General features: G+C 46.8%; 1 protein-coding gene across 1 annotated transcript; it reads left to right on the top strand.

Moving 5' to 3' along the window:
- Nucleotides 1-1,740: 1,740 nt before the first annotated feature.
- bcan (brevican) lies at nt 1,741-14,460 on the top strand. The gene is made up of 13 exons (XM_038977431.1): nt 1,741-1,816; nt 2,215-2,601; nt 3,284-3,458; nt 3,609-3,736; nt 3,825-4,118; nt 4,248-6,098; nt 7,359-9,056; nt 10,869-11,000; nt 11,152-11,310; nt 11,824-11,906; nt 13,748-13,892; nt 13,998-14,180; nt 14,333-14,460. The coding sequence occupies exons 1-13, from the start codon at nt 1,741-1,743 to the stop codon at nt 14,458-14,460; spliced, it is 5,439 nt and encodes a 1,812-aa protein (XP_038833359.1).
- Nucleotides 14,461-14,797: the final 337 nt, after the last annotated feature.

Raw genomic sequence — 14,797 nt, 5'->3', positions numbered from 1 at the left:
TGCATTTGAATAAAGGCAATGTACTGTACACTGAGTGTACAAAACATTAATAATGCCTGTTCTGGCCATGACATAGACTGACCAGGTGAATCCAGGTGAAAGCTATGATCCCATATTGATGTGTAGATAATCAGTGTAGATGAAGGGGAGGAGACAAGTTAATTAAAGAAGGATTTTTAAGCCTTGAGAAAATGAAGACATGGATTGTGTATATGTGCCATACAAAGGACAAGACAAAAGATTTAAGTGCCTTTGAACGGGGTATGGTAGTAGGTGCCAGGCTCACCGGTTTGTGTCAAGAACGGCAACGCTGCTGGGTTATTCACGCTCAACAGTTTCCCATGTGTATGAAGAATGGTCCACCACCCAAAGGACATCCAGCCAACTTGGAACGCTTTTGACACCTTGTAGAGTCCATGACCTGGCAAATTGAGGCTGCTCTGAGGGCAAAAGGGGTCTGATCAATAATAGGAAGGTGTTCTTAATGTTTTGTCCACTCAGTGTAGATTCTCTAACTGTTAGAAAGTGATCACTAAAGCAACCAGTGCACTGGGTTTGCAGCATGACTGCGCAGTTCATTCACCAACACATCCAGTGGGGGGGGGGGGGACTCTATTCATGTATACATTTTTGCACCCTCTAAGAAACGCACTGCTTATTTGAATACACCGGCCTGCTCAGAATGGGTAATGTGGCGGTCCTATCGAGTCAGTGGGGAAAATGTGTAGCTGTGTCTGTGTGTCTTTAGTGCGTGGGTAATGTTAATGGGGTGGGGGTGGTTGGGGTTTAACATTTAGGTTGCTAAAAGGGATATAATGATGATAAAGCAGTGGAGTTGGAGAAAGGGCTTTGTGCCATGCCATCCTGGGGGAATTTGGGGGACATCAGAATTCTGCTCACACTCGAGAGCTCCCAAAGTCTGACTCATGCCAACTGGATAACACCAAGGCCACACAGACAGTTACTCTCTAACACACTCTAGTTGACTGTGACTGATGCTAAAAGGCACATGCTGTACACAGCTACTCTATCGACACACACACACACACACACACACACACACACACACACACACACACACACACACACACACACACACACACACACAATCTGACTAATGACACTCCTTGACTTAAAGAGATTTATATACACATGTAAAAACACAATTCCCCACAAACACATATCCATAATCTCATCAATTAACTTATTGGAAGCTCAACAAAATTCTGCAGAACTAAAGAACAATCCCTCACACTTGTCATACAAATCAATTTGTCAAAATGAAGAATGAATATTTGTTATTTCAAAAGGACTTCAGCCTGGTCAGGACTGACGTTGCATGTGATGGATTAACACACCCTCCTATCCGTTCTCAAGGTCTCTGCTAAATGACAGCGCTGATGTCTTAGCCACGGCTTTTACTTTACGGTAGTAGAGGCTGAGGTGGTTGGTGAAAGTTGGCCACTTGCCACTGTCTAGTAATATACTCTGAGGTTGATGAATGACTGTAAGCATGAATCAATATTTGTATATATTTTTTATCTTGTCTCTAGGTATCCAAAGAGGCCGCATGACCCTCTGAGAGTTATTGAGGGAGTCATCCCTACCTCTGCCTCTTCTTACTTTCTCTACAGCACTTCTCCATTTGTCTATTAAGCTGTCACTATAATGATAATGTCTTTCTCTCTTTGTCTCTCTCTCCCCCTCCACCTCTCTTTTTCTCTCTATTGCAGATTGGAGATGCTCCTGTCTTTGCTGCTGTGTGCCATCTGTCCGCTCGTCCTACCGTCCTCCTCTACCCCCAGCCAAGCCTCAGGTGCGTGACTACCCCGTCAGCCCCGGCTATACTGACATCCATTTAATTATCTATGACCTTTGACTTCTAAGGGTATAGGGGCACTTTTTAATCACTCCCCGATCATTCATAGTTTTTGCTGACACACACACTCTGGAAACAATTTTAGAAGGTGTGACTTTAGAAGCATAAATCAAGGTTAACTGATGTGCCCAGGTGTGTAGAGGACGTGTCTCATCCGGTATTTGTGTCAACAACACCATGACGGCAAGTGACAACTGGCAAGACTTTTGAATGGGTTCCAGACTTTAACAAATAACATTAACTGTAACCTGAGACGCCCCCCAATTGTTTTTAAACTGTGAACTTTTTGACTGTATAAAGTCAGCAATTTAACCCCTTCATTCTGCACTCTCCAGATGACTCCAGACTCCTACAGGTGACCATCCCTACGACCCCTCCCTTATCTGCCATCTTGGGGGGCTCTCTTACCCTACCTTGCCTGGTGTCTCTGTCCCACCCGCCCCCCAATACAAATGGCCGCCATGCCGTACTCTCCCTACCCAGGGTCAAGTGGAGCGTGCTGTCCCAGGGACACGAGACTGAGATCCTGGTGGCCCGAGGGGACAGGGTGAAGGTCAGCGAGGCCTACAAGGACAGAGCCTCCCTGCTCCATTACGCCTCCTCCCCAGCCGACCTCACCCTGAGGCTGAAGGGCCTGCAGTACAACGACTCTGGCTTCTACCGCTGTGAGGTGCAGCAGGGCCTGGAGGATGCCAACGATGTGGCTCAGGTCAAGGTCAAAGGTGAGGCCAGGGGTTGATGTCATAGATGTAGGGGATAAGCCAGAGTTCCTGACCTATGACAGTAACAACTCAGGAGTGCGTGTGTCAAGGCTTGTGGCTTGTGATTTTAATAATGAATTCACTTGTTAAATCAACTTCAATTAAAGTTAAAGGAGGACTTTTAAGCCTTGATACAATTGAGACATGGATTGTTTATGTGTGCCATTCAGAGGGTGAATGGGCAAGACAAAAGACTTAAGTGTCTTTGAACGGTGTATGGTAGTAGGTGCCAGGTGCCAGGTGCACCGGTTTGTCTCAAGAACGGCAATGCTGCTGGGTTTTTCACGCTCAACAGTTTCCCGTGTGTACGTGGGCCAGAACCCCTGTGCAACGCTTTCGACACCTCGTAGAGTCCATGGCCCGATGAAATTAGGCTGTTCTGGTGCAACTCGATATTAGGAATGTGTTCTTTATGTTCTGTACACTTATTGTACATTTCTGTACCTTTATAATATCATACAAATTCTGCTGAGATGAATTGGTTGTCCCACCGTATGCACCCAGCAAGTAATAGATTATGGATTGCCTGACCAGAGCAGTTTGTAACCTAATAAAACAGATATAGGCTACCCTTGTGAATGTAGCTGTAGTTCACACAAAATACTGAATCTGAAATAACGCCAAGACTGTGGACCTTCAACAGGGGTGGTGTTCCACTACCGGGATGCTTCCAGTCGCTATGCCTTTACCTTTGCGCAGGCCCGGTATGCCTGTGAGGAGATCGGGGCTCACATCGCCACCCCAGAGCAGCTCTTGGCAGCCTACCACAGTGGCTATGAGCAGTGTGATGCGGGCTGGCTCTCAGACCACTCAGTGAGGTAAGGGCCAGGTAGATAAAAGACCACTGTAAATGTTCTCTCATATCAAGCGGACACAGATAGAGAGATGCTTTCATCCACTTCAATATACTTTCCCCCCTGTTATAACAGTTGTTTAACACTATGTAGTATCAACACCCTTCTCCACAGATATCCCATCCAGATGCCACGAGAGGGATGTTTTGGAGACATGGATGGGCATCCTGGAGTGAGGAACTATGGGCTGCTGGAACCTGATGAGCTGTACGATGTATACTGTTATGTGGAGAATATAGAGGGTAAGAAAATCTGTTATTTATTGGAGTATTTCATCAATTTGATCAAGTGCAGATGATCACAATCTGATTTCTCCCTCCATATATACAGGGGAAGTGTTCCATGGATCTGCCCCCCGAAGTTTCACCCTATGGGAAGCTAAGGCCTATTGTCTGGCTCAGGGAGCGGAGCTGGCTACCACAGGTCAGCTGTATGCAGCCTGGAATGACGGACTGAACGCCTGCAGCCCGGGGTGGTTGGCTGATGGGAGTGTACGCTACCCCATTGTCACTCCCAGGGAGCGTTGTGGTGGAGGGGAGCCTGGGGTCAGGACTGTCTATCGCCATTTGAACCAGACAGGCTTTCCAGAGGCACACACTCGCCACGACACTTACTGCTTCCGAGGTAAGAGCTTTTGAAAGCATAGGTATTGATATGATACTGGGCTTCAGTAGTGGCATCCAAACTCAGTTCCTACTGTATTCTAAGTCATCCTCTGGCCTAACTTTTATTCATTGCCCTTGCATCTGACAGGCAACAGCAACACTCACACCGAATCTCCCCATGATTACCTGGCAACAGAGCCAGAGGACATCAGCCAGGACATTGTGACGCTGCCTGAGCCTCTGGAGGAATTCAGCCTGGGTCAGGTGACGGAGCAGGTGGTGAGCGAAGAAGCTCAGGGCTCCCTGACTGCCGTCCCTGTTCCAGAGGAGCAGCACGCATCAGAGCATATAGAGGAGCAAGGGGCTGTCCCTGGAGAGCAGTACCCAGAGCAGGGGGCTGTCCCTGGAGAGCAGTACCCAGAGCAGAGGGCTGTCCCTGGAGAACAGTACCCAGAGCAGAGGGCTGTCCCTGGAGAACAGTACCCAGAGCAGGGGGCTGTCCCTGGAGAACAGTACCCAGAGCAGAGGGCTGTCCCTGGAGAACAGTACCCAGAGCAGAGGGCTGTCCCTGGAGAACAGTACCCAGAGCAGAGGGCTGTCCCTGGAGAACAGTACCCAGAGCAGAGGGCTGTCCCTGGAGAACAGTACCCAGAGCAGAGGGCTGTCCCTGGAGAACAGTACCCAGAGCAGGTGGCTGTCCCTAGAGAGCAGTACCCAGAGCAGGTGGCTGTCCCTGGGGAGCACGGAGAAGAACAGGGGTTTGTTCCTGGAGAACACGGAGAGGAGCAGGGGGCTGTTACTGAGGAGGCCTACACCAAGGAGGATGGAGAGGAGCAGGCGGCTGTGCCTGGTCAGCACAGAGAGGAACAGGGGGTTGTTCCTGGGGAGCAGTACCCAGACCAGCCTGGAGAGGAGCAGGGGGCTGTCGATGGCCAGGGCCCTACTGTTGTCTATCACGAGGAGCTACCCTTTCCGGTTGAACCCCAAGACCCATTCACCCCCACATCCTTCCCCCAAGACCTGGAGCCCACAGAGGACACCTGGCAGCCGGTGAAAGAGGTCAGCAACCCAGAATCATATCAGCCTGCCCCTGAGGAGACAAACTTAGACTCAAACTACCCAGTCACACCCTATGATGAGCTGAATGCAAACCCAACACTGTATCCACTTTCTCCCGAGACAAATTATGAGTCAGGTGATCTTACAACTGCTCATGAAGACAACATTAGTAGCCCCGATCCCTACCAGCCCTTGTCAGAGTCAAACGGGGAATCAGGAGAGCTCTCTATAGAGGGTGTACCAGGGACTGCTCTGGAGGCCCCCGTGCCCACCACAGGGTATGAGGAGGTGGACGGGTCCAGTGATCCACAGCCCATGCCTGGCACAACCCCTGAGAGTGGTGTGTCTCAGTATGGTATTTCAGAGGAAAGCCATCTGCAAACAGGGATCACCCAGGAGACCGAACACTACACTTTTACCTCTGAGACCGCAGGCTACAATGTATCAGGAGTTGAAGCCACTACTAGTCATGACAGCTCTCCAGAGGAGCAACTGGAAAGTGGGCTGCCCACACCTCCTGAGGAGGACCACTCCGGAGATGAACATGTCATCCAGGAGCATGTCACAGACACAGACTCGGTCTACCCAAGCACCTCTTACGACCTCTCAGGAGGGTCCATCAGGCCTGAGGGAGCCATCGCTGGGGGTGTTGAGGAGACATCTGTATCTTCCACTTCACCTCACGAGGAAACGGAGCTCTTCCCTGACCAGTCCACCACTCAGCCTCCATACTGGGAGAACACACCTGAATACCGCCGAACCAACTCTGTGGACCACAGTGCCAGTGTCCTTCTCCCTGAGGAGCATACCACATCACTGGACTCATTGGTAATCCAGACAGCGGAGAACAGTGGCTCTGCTACTGCTGAGTCAGGAGACCTGGCTACCCTAAGCCCAGTGGAGATGGACCCCTATGAACTGATCCCTACCTCTGAATATGGTGAGTCCATAGAGAAGCCTTTCTGTGCATAAGGGGCATTTTTTAAACACTTTTATTTATGTAATGTACTGAAGATTTAGTGTAGTAAATATTCAGATGTGTATTTAATGGTATTGAATGACATAAAAAGCATGAGCTGGCGCACCCCTAAAAAAGGTGGTAGAGGTGCTGACTAATGGCGTGTAAATTGTATTTATTAATTTATCTAACCTTTATTTTACCAGATAAGTTGACTGAGAACACATTCTCATTTACAGCAATGACCTGGGGTATACTAACACGGGAGAGGAGGGGGATGAATGAGCCAATTGGAAGCTGGGGATGATATGGTGGCCATGATGGTATGAGGGCCAGATTGGGAATTTAACCACTGGGGTTAACACCCCTACTCTTACGATAAGTGCCATGGGATCTTTAGTGACCACGGAGAGTCAAGACAACTGTTTAATGTCCCATCCGAAAGACAGCACCCTACACAGGGCAATGTCCCCAATCACTGCCCTGGGGCATTGGGATATTTTTTTAGACCAGAGGAAAGTGTGCTTTCTACTAGCCCTCCAACACCACTTCCAGCAGCATCTGGTCTCCCATCCAGGGACCGACCAGGACCAACCCTGCTTAGCTTCAGAGCCATGCCAGCAGTCGGATGCAGGGTGTTATTCTATAAAAAGCTATAAAATTGTAGGCTATTCAAAATTCAAAATTCAATAAAAATAGAGTCGCACACTCTATATACAAGCTCCCAGTCATTTATTTGATAAACCACCAACATTTCAGCATCACTGTGCCTTCTTCAGGGTAATGTCATGAATGCTTTAACGTGAATGTCTACATAACCTGGTTCAAGCATTCATGACATTACCTTGAAGGCACAGTGATGCCGAAACGTTGGTGGTTAACCCAATAAATTACTCGAAGCTTGCACAGTATTTATTTTATATTTACGTTGATTTAACTAGGCAAGTCAGTTAAGAACAAATTCTTATTTTCAGTGATGGCCTAGGGACAGTGGGTTAACTGCCTTGTTCAGGGGCAGAACGACAGATTTTTACCTTGTCAGTTCGGGGAATCGATTTTGCAACCTTTCGGTTACTAGTCCAATGCTCTAACCGCCCCGTATATCTTTATTAAATTACATGAAAACATCTGTGCATATGTAATGTGTGATACATTTTTTTTATTAAGAGCTGAACACTCAAGTGTGGACAGGGTTACACTAACCGTAGGCTTGAATAATGTTTGTGATCTGTTTCCTGGCAGCTTTTGACCCCACTCAGGAGCAGTCTGGTGTCACGTCACCTGACTCCTCTACCCTAGATGACCATGTGGAGCAGAAGGCAGGAGGCACAGTGGACTCATTATCAGAAGTTTCCATGGGCTCCACTGACCTGGGTTCAGTTCCAACTGACGAAGTCCTCACAGTTACTTATGACACTGGCTCTAATGAAGCCTCTGGGGTCCACGAGGGAATGCTTGACTTTACCCTCTTGACATCCCCCAAACCTATAACCTATTCCCCCCCGACCCAGCGATCCGTGGAAGCAGAGGACAGCTCCCCAGGTGACTTCATAACCTTCATCCCAGAATCCAGCGTTCCATCTGGGTTTGATCCCCTGGAGGAAGGGCTGGAGAAGGTGGAGCAAGAGGGGTTGGGTGAAATCTCAGAAGTAGTCGAAACTACTACTCCAGAGACAGCTTCTGGTGAGGAGGGGAGTGGAGATGAGCAGAATGGTCAGGAGGTGAGTGGAGAAGAGGAGAGTGGTCAGGAGGTGAGTGGAGACAAGAAGAGTGGTCAGGAGGTGAGTGGAGACGAGAAGAGTGGTCAGGAGGTGAGTGGAGATGAGAAGAGTGGTCAGGAGGTGAGTGGAGACGAGGAGAGTGGCCAGGAGGCGAGTGGAGACGAGGAGAGTGGTCAGGAGGTGAGTGGAGACGAGGAGAGTGGTCAGGAGGCGAGTGGAGACGAGGAGAGTGGTCAGGAGGCGAGTGGAGACAAGGAGAGTGGCCAGGAGGCGAGTGGTCAGGAGGCGAGTGGAGATGAGGAGAGTGGTCAGGAGGCGAGTGGAAACGAGGAGAGTGGCCAGGAGGCGAGTGGAGACGAGGAGAGTGGTCAGGAGGCGAGTGGAGACGAGGAGAGTGGTCAGGAGGCGAGTGGAGACGAGGAGAGTGGTCAGGAGGCGAGTGGAGACGAGGAGAGTGGTCAGGAGGCGAGTGGAGACCAGGAGAGTGGCCAGGAGGCGAGTGGAGACCAGGAGAGTGGCCAGGAGGCGAGTGGAGACGAGGAGAGTGGTCAGGAGGCGAGTGGAGACGAGGAGAGTGGTCAGGAGGCGAGTGGAGACGAGGAAAGTGGTCAGGAGGCGAGTGGAGACGAGGAGAGTGGTCAGGACGCAAGTGGAGACGAGGAGAGTGGTCAGGAGGCGAGTGGAGATGAGGCGAGTGGAGACAAGGAGAGTGGTCAGGAGGTGAGTGGCCAAGAGGGAGTAGAGTCCGGCTCAGGATCAGGATCAGGCGAGGTGCATTCTGCATCTGCTGAATCTGGAGAAAGCTCAGGGATCCTTGAACCAGAAGTCCCATACATCAATGAAACTGTCACTCCCATCAATGGCACAACTGTCAATGGCACAGATGAAAGCGAGCCTGAGTCGAGCACAGATGCGCCCTCTACTGACATGGAGATCACGCTGCTCCCTGACTTGTCCCAGACCCCTGTGCCCTCACCCACCGTACCCCAGGAGTCCCGGGCCGATGTAGATCTGGAGTACAGTGGGGAGACCTCAGTCACGGAGGATCCTGACTCCATCACTCCACCCACTGAGGAGCCTGAGGAGACCCCCAGCCCGACGCCCACCACAGTAGACTACGATGACCAGACTACGACGGCAGCACCCCTATATCCAGAGGACGTTGATGAGGAGAAACTGATTACCACTCCTACTACTCCAAGATTTGGGAACATTTCAGGTAACGTTCAATGCAACTCAAACCATGGCAATTATTTGAATGCATGTGTTAATGCAAATCATAATTGCATACTTTCTACCATATACCTCATCTTAAATTACTCACTTGACTCTTGTATTTATTTATGGTCTCATGCCTCCCCCACTCTGCTTAGTCATTAGAACGTTTTTAAAAATGCATTCACATGGCAGTCAGAGTAAACAACTGACTCAGCAAAAGAAGGGGATTATCATTGTTTCTGTTGGAGGTAAACACACAGCAGGGGGAGCTGTCTCTGTTCATAGCAGCAAAAGATTGGGAACATAATATGCAGTGACCTCCAAAGGTATTCGTACAGTGACAATTTTTGTTTTTCTTTTGGCTCTACTCCAGCACTTTGGATTTGAAATGATACAATGACTATGAAATTCTAAACACTTCTACATTAATGTGGATGCTACCATGATTACGGCTAACCGTGAATGAATCGTGAATGATGATGACTGAGAAAGTTACAGAGGCATAGATAACATACCCCTCCAAAAGTGTTTTGAAACATATTCTATTCTTATTTCCAATACAAGTGACTCCAAAATGACACATTACATTATTCACCATTAATTTGTATTGGGCACAAAATAATCTGAAACACAACCAAAACAAATGCATCCAACAGGTTTGTAGTCACAAGCTTGATGTACTGTATTTAGTCATTGTGTGCTAGGAATTTTGGACCAAATACTAATCTTTCAACTACTTGAATACACATAAGTGAATTTGTCCAAATACTTTTGGTTGCCTAAAATGGGGGGACTATCTACAAAAAGTGCTGTAAATTCACCCGATATGTATGAAAATACCCTTACATAAAAGCTGACAGTCTGCACTTTAAGCTCATAGTCATTGTATCATTTCAAAGCGCTGGAGTACAGAGGCAAAACAAAAATAAACAAAGGGGCAGTGCAGTCAAAACAGGATTTCCTGTTTTTTGTAATATTCCCACACTATGAGGTCGAAATAACACTCTGAAATTGTAAAAATTATGATCATTCCCTTTTAGTACACAAGCTTTTTTTTAAAGAAAAAAAATACCTGGAATTTCAGCCTGTTCAGGTGGGAGGGAGTTTTTGGCCCACAGCATGACATCACAATCCAATCTGATTATTCTGACCAATGACCAGTCATCTTTTATTTGCATATGTATCCTCTTACATTGAAGGGGCTCTAGAGTCTAGACAATCCTATCTGCCAAGCAGGGCTGTATATGTAAATATATTTAAATTTGTATCAACAAGCTCACACAATCATACTGAGCAATTCAATGGCAAAATGAGACTCAGGAAGTTATTTTCAAGTAGTTATTTTCATTTATTAGACATATACAGTGATGATCTAAAAATAAAATGTAAAAGAATCCACTTCATATATGCATGTGAAAAGGTCACCTATGTATGAAATTTCCTCAGTACAAGGGCTTGAATAGGTAAAATTATATTTTCTATAAGCTGAACACTCAGGCCACTGTAGGCCTATAGTCAGTCAGTCTGGTGATGAGTACTGTTGGTATAAATGCTCCCTCCAGTGGCACTTAAATAAATTCCCATGTAAATCAACAATAAAGTGATCCCGTCGTATCTGTCCTTTACATTGACACTATATAGAGGGGATTAAAAAATGGAACACACACACACACACACACACACACACACACACACACACACACACACACACACACACACACACACACACACACACACACACACACACACACACACACACACACCAAAAATATTTTAGATATGTTGTTACTGCATTTACATTGGTGCCAATGCTTGTCCTCTCCTACCTTTGTCTCAGATGCCTGCCTAGATAATCCTTGTTCCAACGGGGGAACATGTGTCGACAGTGGGTCTTCAACCAAGTGCCTTTGCTTGCCCACCTATGGAGGAAACATGTGCCAGACAGGTACAGTAACAGATTTCATGTTTTGTTTTCTCAAAGATAATGTTGAAATAATTAACATTATAATGTTATGTGTTATTATAATATAATATTAATTATGTATATTTTTGTCTCCTCTGTGTGCATCTAACCTCTTCTTCTTCATGTTGGTTAGACCTGGAGGTGTGTGAGCCGGGTTGGGAAAAGTTCATGGGCTTCTGTTACCAACATTTCACCAAGCGTCAGGGCTGGGAGGTGGCAGAGCAGCACTGTCGTTTGTGTGGCGGTCACCTGATCTCGGTCATGACCCCTGAGGAACAGGACTACATTAATGGTACAGCAGGCCTGAAAACATGTCCTTTGATCTTGTAACAGACAGCGCCGAGTGCTCTGCATAACTTGACCTGTGTAACCCTCATTCCCTGGATTGTTAAAAAGGTGTAATTCAATCACTTAAATGGGAAAATTTGTTAATTTAACTATTTATCAGAGCTTCATTCAGTGTGAACAGAACTTACAGTCCTAAAATGCATAAACTGAATGCTTAATGACCCCTCTGTAACCCCAGTGTGAGGAATATTTTGTAAACAAATGAATTTATTTGTTTAAAGGTTGAATGGTCCAGGGAAGACGCAACATTGTCTTCTTTCATGTCTTACCTGCCATTCACTCATTTTACCCTGGCTTTGATGCCAGTGTTGATATTGTGTCTGGAAATATGTAGCAGATGATTATCTAGCATTCCTTAGTTGTTTCCCATTGCCTGTAGTCTTACAGCGGCCCCTACTTGCTAGTGAGCGAGTGTTTGCAGGCCCAAAGTTACAGTGAGCTCTCTCTTTCCCTTTAGATAAGTACAGAGAGTACCAGTGGACGGGACTGAATGACAGGACAATAGAGGGAGACTTCCGCTGGTCTGACGGGAATCCTCTGGTGAGTCTCACATAGTCTGTGTTCCCATCAAATATGTCTAGGTTCTCCATAAACATAATGTTAATTGCATGAACGTGCCTCTGGGATTGTATCCCATTGGTATACAGAACATCTTCACTTATGTTTTGTTAGACCTGGTGCAAAAATAACCTCCTCCTGGTATGTGATCTGCTACTTCACAGCTACTGTATACAGTGGGGCAAAAAAGTATTTAGTCAGCCACCAATTGTGCAAGTTCTCCCACTTAAAAAGATGAGAGAGGCCTGTAATTTTCATCATAGGTACACTTCAACTATGACAGACAAAATGAGAAAAAAAAATCCAGAAAATCACATTGTAGGATTTTTAATGAATTCATTTGCAAATTATGGTGGAAAATAAGTATTTGGTCACCTACAAACAAGCAAGATTTCTGGCTCTCACAGACCTGTAACTTCTTCTTTAAGAGGCTCCTCTGTCCTCCACTCGTTACCTGTATTAATGGCACCTGTTTGAACTTGTTATCAGTATAAAAGACACCTGTCCACAACCTCAAACAGTCACACTCCAAACTCCACTATGGCCAAGACCAAAGAGCTGTCAAAGGACACCAGAAACAAAATTGTAGACCTGCACCAGGCTGGGAAGACTGAATCTGCAATAGGTAAGCAGCTTGGTTTGAAGAAATCAACTGTGGGAGCAATTATTAGGAAATGGAAGACATACAAGACCACTGATAATCTCCCTCGATCTGGGGCTCCACGCAAGATCTCACCCCGTGGGGTCAAAATGATCACAAGAACGGTGAGCAAAAATCCCAGAACCACACGGGGGGACCTAGTGAATGACCTGCAGAGAGCTGGGACCAAAGTAACAAAGCCTACCATCAGTAACACACTACGCCGCCAGGGACTCAAATCCTGCAGTGCCAGACGTGTCCCCCTGCTTAAGCCAGTACATGTCCAGGCCCGTCTGAAGTTTGCTAGAGAGCATTTGGATGATCCAGAAGAAGATTGGGAGAATGTCATATGGTCAGATGAAACCAAAATAGAACTTTTTGGTAAAAACTCAACTCGTCGTGTTTGGAGGACAAAGAATGCTGAGTTGCATCCAAAGAACACCATACCTACGGTGAAGCATGGGGGTGGAAACATCATGCTTTGGGGCTGTTTTTCTGCAAAGGGACCAGGACAACTGATCCGTGTAAAGGAAAGAATGAATGGGGCCATGTATCGTGAGATTTTGAGTGAAAACCTCCTTCCATCAGCAAGGGCATTGAAGATGAAACGTGGCTGGGTCTTTCAGCATGACAATGATCCCAAACACACCGCCCGGGCAACGAAGGAGTGGCTTCGTAAGAAGCATTTCAAGGTCCTGGAGTGGCCTAGCCAGTCTCCAGATCTCAGAGAGTTGAAAGTCCGTGTTGCCCAGCAACAGACCCAAAACATCACTGCTCTAGAGGAGATCTGCATGGAGGAATGGGCCAAAATACCAGCAACAGTGTGTGAAAACCTTGTGAAGACTTACAGAAAACGTTTGACCTCTGTCATTGCCAACAAAGGGTATATAACAAAGTATTGAGATAAACTTTTGTTATTGACCAAATACTTATTTTCCACCATAATTTGCAAATAAATTCATAAAAAATCCTACAATGTGATTTTCTGGATTTTTTTTTCTCATTTTGTCTGTCATAGTTGAAATGTACCTATGATGAAAATTACAGGCCTCTCTCATCTTTTTAAGTGGGAGAACTTGCACAATTGGTGGCTGACTAAATACTTTTTTGCCCCACTGTATGTGAACTAACAGTATTACAACTCCTCTACTTCTTCATCATCCTTCCCATCTTTCTCTGCCAGTTGTATGAGAACTGGTACCGGGGCCAGCCGGACAGTTACTTCCTGTCTGGAGAGGACTGTGTGGTGATGGTATGGCATGACGGGGGGCGCTGGAGCGATGTGCCCTGTAACTACCACCTCTCCTACACCTGCAAGAAGGGCACCTGTGAGTACACAACCAAAACCACCACTGTAGTGTAGCATAGAAGTCCTCAATCTCTCAGTATGGTTTTAATGTATTTGCACCCCTAACAGCATTATTTCTGTTCAGCTTTCTGTGGCCAGCCCCCCGTCATTGCCAACGCCAAGGTGTTTGGTAAGTCGCATCTGCGCTACGAGACCAACTCCAAGGTGCGCTACTACTGTGAAGAAGGATTCCTCCAGACACAGAACCCCGTCATTAAGTGCCTATCCAACGGCCAATGGGAGGAGGCTTTGATCAACTGTCACCCTGGTGAGGACAGACATTCATTCTATTGATTGACATGAAACAAAATAAATGTATGATGTGTGTGATAGGTCTCTAATGTTATCATTGTATGACCCGCTTAAGTTATTTTATGCTCACTGTGATAATGACATGATGTACCTGCTATGTTTTTCCAGCCCTGACCAACTTAGCAGAGGGAGAGCAGAAGGTCACAACACCACCCTATCAGAACGAGGGGGTGGAGGTGGTGGACACAGCCACGGAGAAAGCCACTTCAGAGTTCTGGGACATCAAGTGGAACTAATAAGCTCATCAAACTCAATATGCCCCTTCCCTCTGCCCCCTTCCCTGGAATCCTATGTTCCACTCAAAGACTGTCCCTCCAACAAGTTGGAGCCTTGTAAAATAAATGTTCTCCCTGAGAACGAGTCATCACATTCCTGTCACCAGCTCTCTCCAGAATAAACCCATTCAAAACATCAACAGACTTGATGTTACTCGGACCTAGTGCCGATCGATCACACTTACAATAAGAGTACATCCCAACATATGGCCACGATTAGAGGTAATGGATAAAATTTGCACAGTACAGTTTGTCATTGGAATGAGCTTTAACGAAGATGTCCCATCCATCATTGGGC

This window comes from Salvelinus namaycush, chromosome 37 (assembly GCF_016432855.1).
Source record: "Salvelinus namaycush isolate Seneca chromosome 37, SaNama_1.0, whole genome shotgun sequence".
NCBI lineage: Eukaryota > Metazoa > Chordata > Actinopteri > Salmoniformes > Salmonidae > Salvelinus > Salvelinus namaycush.
Note: the sequence above shows the minus strand (reverse complement) of the source record. Positions and strands in the feature narration are given on the sequence as shown.

Bases quoted from the DNA above. Each gene is read 5' to 3' on its own strand.
- bcan (XM_038977431.1), top strand. From the start codon at position 1,741: ATGCTCCTGTCTTTGCTGCTGTGTGCCATCTGTCCGCTCGTCCTACCG. The intron at 2,602-3,283 runs GTGAGGCCAGGG...GACCTTCAACAG, and splicing joins GGCTCAGGTCAAGGTCAAAG to GGGTGGTGTTCCACTACCGG. The intron at 4,119-4,247 runs GTAAGAGCTTTT...TGCATCTGACAG, and splicing joins CGACACTTACTGCTTCCGAG to GCAACAGCAACACTCACACC.